This window comes from Opisthorchis viverrini (genome assembly GCF_000715545.1).
Source record: "Opisthorchis viverrini unplaced genomic scaffold opera_v5_262, whole genome shotgun sequence".
Taxonomy (NCBI): domain Eukaryota; kingdom Metazoa; phylum Platyhelminthes; class Trematoda; order Opisthorchiida; family Opisthorchiidae; genus Opisthorchis; species Opisthorchis viverrini.
Genome location: NW_008751916.1, coordinates 655,516 through 661,197, shown reverse-complemented (window position 1 = coordinate 661,197; position 5,682 = coordinate 655,516). Strand labels below are relative to the sequence as shown.

The 5,682-nt window shown below is 43.6% G+C and overlaps 1 protein-coding gene across 1 annotated transcript; it reads left to right on the top strand.

The window, feature by feature from the left end:
* Nucleotides 1-2,574: 2,574 nt before the first annotated feature.
* Nucleotides 2,575-5,381, top strand: T265_14777 (hypothetical protein; the record flags this gene model as incomplete). Its single annotated transcript, XM_009175174.1, has 2 exons — nucleotides 2,575-2,665; nucleotides 2,758-5,381. Coding segments are annotated over 2 exons (2,715 nt in total), but the record flags the coding sequence as incomplete, so codon positions are not given.
* Nucleotides 5,382-5,682: the final 301 nt, after the last annotated feature.

Sequence of the window (5,682 nt, the reverse complement as noted above, 5' to 3'; positions counted from 1 at the left end):
TTTTTGCGGTCCGAGTATGTTTCATTTGGAACTCCCTACCTCCCAATGTTGTACATTCGCCGAGTTTAACCACTTTCAAGAACAATTTAGATGCATATCTTATGTCCAAACCGAACCTGGAACTGTTTAACTCCATGTGATACTCAGCAAAAATGACGTATATTTTTGTGTCCTTTTGTATATATACGTCCACCCTATGGTCGTTGTAAAGTTAACTGCTTTTTAGACCATTAAACTTTGAATTACCTTGAATTAGCAATAAAAAGTGTAAAATCGTGCTTCAGAATAAGCAGTCCATGAACCCACTAACTTCAATTCAAGTAACCCTGGAGGTTGTTTTATTAGCTTCGATAGAAGTGTGTCTAATGAAACCACTGCTCAAACGCCCGAATGACTTCTTGCCACCTGCGCCACATGTGACGTGAATAAATGTATATCACTTGGCTTCAATGGTCGCGCGTGCCTACTTACAGTAAGGGCTTAGTTGCTCTATGGTTGCGATATATGGTCCCGGCGGACAGGTGATCTCAATTACCTCCAGGGTTTGTCCACCGGTTTCTCAGAAGTGTTTCTGGCTTTGGATGGCGCCAACGAATTGGTGACCAGCTAATAAGAATATGGTTTTAATTTGTGCAGCAGATAGGCCAATCGCTGAAGAAATCGCTTGCTCAGCCATGCGCTGCTCGTTGTCTACCGAGACCAGTGTTATCCTGTCTGCCTTAGGATGGTGCAAAGTGCGGAAGATGTGTGGCATAGCATAAAGACATGAAGGATCATACGAAGCACTTGGGTAGTTTTGGCGCGGTACGGCTGCAGAGATGATATCCTTGTAATCCTCATGTGTGGTTGATAGGTTGTAAGAACTAGCGTCTAACCGGTGCTAGTGATGTTGTGCTCTCAGTTCCCTCTAAGTTGTCTGATTGGGTTTTCGTAGATGTAGACACCTCGTAATGCTTGTGGTGGACTAGTGTCTGTATCCAATCATTTCTTGTTTATTTTCGTGTTCTAAAAACAAAATAGACTTTTGTTGTGTAATAGTGGTGGGTTGATATCAACGGTGACGCTGCTGTCTCTGATAATGATGGTGGTTAGGATGGCGATGATTACTATTGTGGACATCATACAGAGTTGGGTGACCCAGCTAATTCGCCCTCCAGCAACTTATTATACCGTTCGCTTTCTCTAGGTTAATAGTCTGAAATTACGCCCGAAACCCTAAGATATCCTTAGGTATATCTAACAGACGCTTTGTAACTAGACACGAGTACGTGGATCATTCGCTAGTTAAACACATTCTCAAGATTTACTGCTCTATTTAAGTTTAGGAAGTCTATCTAAAATTTACGAATTGAATTTCCAGATCTATAATTCTGAACACATTTTATAAAGACCTAAGTTTACTTACAGCACAATTTTGGAGTACCAGCCGGGCAGGTTGTTGAGTGAAAGACCTTACAGCAGTCGAGAAATGTGCCCAAAATAAATGTTTGGGTTTATAGCCTGTCCAGTTTTGACAGTTTAGCCTCTTGCTCTCCCTAACTCAAATGCCGGTAATACTCCGTGTAATACTGGCCTTAGTTTGTCTCCGGAACCTTACGCTACAAAAAGGTATCATGTTCGCACAAAAAATGATACAGCTTGACGTACGACACTCCAGGTCTGACTGTGTCCTTTATTGTGATTTCGGACTAAGTAGACTTAGATGTTCCCACTTATACAACTATAGAGCACTTCTAGCAGAATCAGTCCAATTGTGCTGAAAAGTAATTATAGAACCGAGATCAATGAAGGCCAAGTGATGAGGAAATTTACCGTTTTCTTGAATAAGTTCTCTCTCCCGAATATCCCAGAGATTTTCATTTGGATGCCATGCCAGGTATCACTAGATCAGGCTTGCTTTTAGTCTTTGAGGAAAAGTAATTCACTATGTGTAGTTAAGATACATTCTCCAAATTCGAAACAACTATCATAAGCCTGTGTTTTTCATTGACTGTCCACCACACACCACCTCCGATGTTTTATGCTGTGATATATTTTAAGAAGTGCGCTAATTTACCATTTAAACGTCGTACGCTGCACTCATTTCAGTCTCAGAAAACCGTTCAGCGTTTGACTGGTTCTGCTTTTCGGTATCCCTCCGCTCATCAATCTTCAGTACGGTTATTTCAGTAAATTAACATCCTGCCATTCTGGTCTCACACTTCTCAGGTTAGAAAATGTCGGACTAGAATCACCCGGGCACAATTGGATCTTCGGATGCGACACGAAACATTCTATGCTCCTTCATGAAGTTCCTTGTTTAGCTCGCATACAAATTCCCTTCTGTCAGCCGTACTGTGGCTTTGGGAGAGATTGGTGAAAACAGCTGACGTCTGACTAAAGCAAGCGTGTCTTTCATGTGGCCTTGACCAACCAATCGGTTCCCAACTCTCCGGAAATGTCTATTTGTCGAAATGGTTGGCGAATCAGATGCAGGCGATACCACTACGGTCATATTCTCTAGGTACGTAAACACCAGCTGCCGGTAGAACATCAGATCGCGGCGTTGGTCAGAGGATGTGACTTCACCTCAGTTGTCATGACAACACAGATCCGGACGGGATATTTTACGTGGCAATTTTGACATTAGATTTTGATGCATACACCATTAGGTCGGCATCTAATGGTACATCCAAGTCAAACTCGAACTCAATGGAATGCACCAAAATAACCTTAACACACACTTTCTACACCATTTGTTCCTGCTCAGTCTCTTAGGCTCCCTCCACGGGAGGAATATTCAGTTTACTATCAACGAAGAACTGCCTCCGGGGACTCAGATTGGCAGTTTGTTGGATCACGTCCCTGGTTCATACAGCAACTTGAAATTTGTCAAATTGGCACATACTCACGACACATCCAGATTGTTTTCTGTCGACCAGTTCACTGGCGCTATCACAGTAGCATCACGACTTGACAGAGAAGTATTGTGTCAGGAAAAGAGTCTCATGTTACTTCCTGCCTCCTCTGGTACACCATTTGATAACAAATTGTGGGAGTTCAATATAACCAAACCCGGTACATGCCAGGTGCACTTTGGTGTTAACTGTCTAAGCGTCCGAGCATCAACTACACTGAACGGCCGACTGAATGGCAAGTTGATTGTGCTTTTTGACGTGACTGTGAACATTCGGGATCTGAATGACAATTCATGCACGTTTTTGCCATCCGATAAGCAAGTGATAACGTTGGACGAAGATGCGCCTGTGGGTGAAACGCGAATTCCACTTCACATACCCTACGACCCCGACGATGTGAGTACGGGGCATTCAGTGAACTTGAACAGTATACGGTTGCATCCAACCACACCACATGAGTACCCAAGCCAAAGAGTTGCGAATGAATCCCCACTATCAATCGTTACAGAACAAACGTTCCGCATCAACATATTTAATGGAAACTCTCCAGACATCATGACAAACATTCCATTTGACTCCAACCATTCCTTTCCCTTTCGGATCGAACTGGAGTTGCTCAAACCATTAGATTTTGAGAAAAGGCAAAACTATACGTTCTCCGTAAAAGCCGATGATGGTTCCACTGGTGCTGAGCATGAATGTAGTTTGAATCTAATAGTTCAAGTCCTCGACTGCAATGACAACCCACCTGTGTTTGAAAAGAATTTTTATTCGGCGAATGTAACAGAAGACACTCCCATAGGTATCCTCATACTTCAGGTCAAGGCAACCGACGCTGACAGTGGACCGAATGGGGCCGTTCAGTATAGAATTGAAGGTGCAAATTTCAGGGCACTGAGAAGCTTCAAGCTGCATTCGGAAACCGGTGAACTACGTTTGAACGATCGATTGAATTACCGTGACCAGTCGACATACAGTTTCAATATTGTCGCCGAAAACATAAATACGAACTATTCTCTCAGGGATCGTAATCGAAAGCATAATGCTGTGACTCGCGTACAGATTCACGTGACAGATGTGAACGATCAGGCTCCGGATATCCATATTTTCTCACCTACTGGGTTATCAACATTAGAGGTGGTTGAAGAAACAAGTCCAGGGCAAGATATAGCAATTGTGGATGTTACGGATGGGGATTCGGGCCAAAACGCCCTGGTAGATTGCAGGCTTATTAATCAGACTACTCCTGATGCGCTAAAGCTTACTTTTATGGACGAATCTGTGGTCCAAAATGCGAGACCGCATAACAAAAAGCGCTACAAAATAACCGTTGAAAAAAGCCTGGACAGAGAATCTTCAAAATCTCTACATTTTACTATACATTGTTGGGATCATGGAACTCCATCTCTGGTGGCGGACATGCCAAGTACGCTTAACCTTATTGATATCAACGACAACCTACCATTGTTTCGAAAGAACGTGTACTCAGTGATGATCACAGAAGATAGCGACCCACTTCGATTAAAGAATCGATTTGAGATCGTCAAAGTTGAGGCAACAGATCGAGATGATGGACGAAACGCTCAGCTGCGCTACACTCTGGATCACGGAACTCCAACCTCTCTTCTTGGTCTTGTAAAAATTGATGCAGAATCTGGTGTACTCAGTTCCACCGGTAGCTTGGACAGAGAATTTCTGGATGCTTTCTCAGTTACTGTCATTGCTACAGACCTGGGGGATCCCCCACGATCAGCACACACTGTTGTCAACATACGCATACTAGATTACAATGATAATCCACCTACATTCCTCAAATCTGCGTACTCTTTTTCTGTAAAAGAGAACTGTCCTGTGGGCGAGTTGATTGGCACACTGACCGTTACCGACGACGATATCGGAAATAATGCAAGGATCAAGTTTGAACTTGACGATGTGGTTGATCGTGCCTCAGCGTTCTCACGACCCCTAATGTTACACAAAGGCACCACAGACTACGACGCACCACTTAATCCCTACTCCACAGTTCACTCGGATAGTCGCGAGAAAAATCACAACGAAGAGCTAACTCAGGTAAGACTTGTCAGTTACCAAGTAAGGTCACCGCCATCAACGCTGAAGCAGCTACAGAACAGCACTATATATGAAGTCCAACTGTATACCAATTCAATATGGGATAGGGAGTCCAACATGCCGTATTCAAGGGCTGTAGCTACTGGGGAGTTTCGAGCCATGCAGATGGGCGAGGTTGGATTAACTGGGGAGTTGGGCCAGATGAACTACTCACTAGACCGAGAATCGTATGTGGTGATTCAGATTCAGGCGGAAGATCAAGGCACACCGCGACTAGTAAGACGAGTCACAGTTCGAATACTCATCGAAGACGAGAATGACAATTCGCCCATAATGCTGTTCCCTGATCCACACACACTAAATGTGACACGCATTCCGGTCTCCTATAAAGAACCAAAGGGATATACATTTGCTCAGGTAAGTGTTCTCATTTCTTCGTCAAGATTTAATTTCTTATAGACCAGGCACGTGATTTTCGAGAAACACCGCAAACTTAGGAAAGAATGTATGTGTTCATGATTGAATATGACCTCTAAAACATGTAACCCAGTTTGTTTTGCTGGAGAAGCGTTGGTTTTGCCATTGAATCGATCGAATGGCTGGTCGGTTGTAGAACGGATGTAACCAAGGTCGCCCGTTCTGGGTTTTAGTTTGCTCATGGTCCTTTAGGGTCCAGTGGAAGGTATTGTTATGCGACCACGATGACCACAAAACC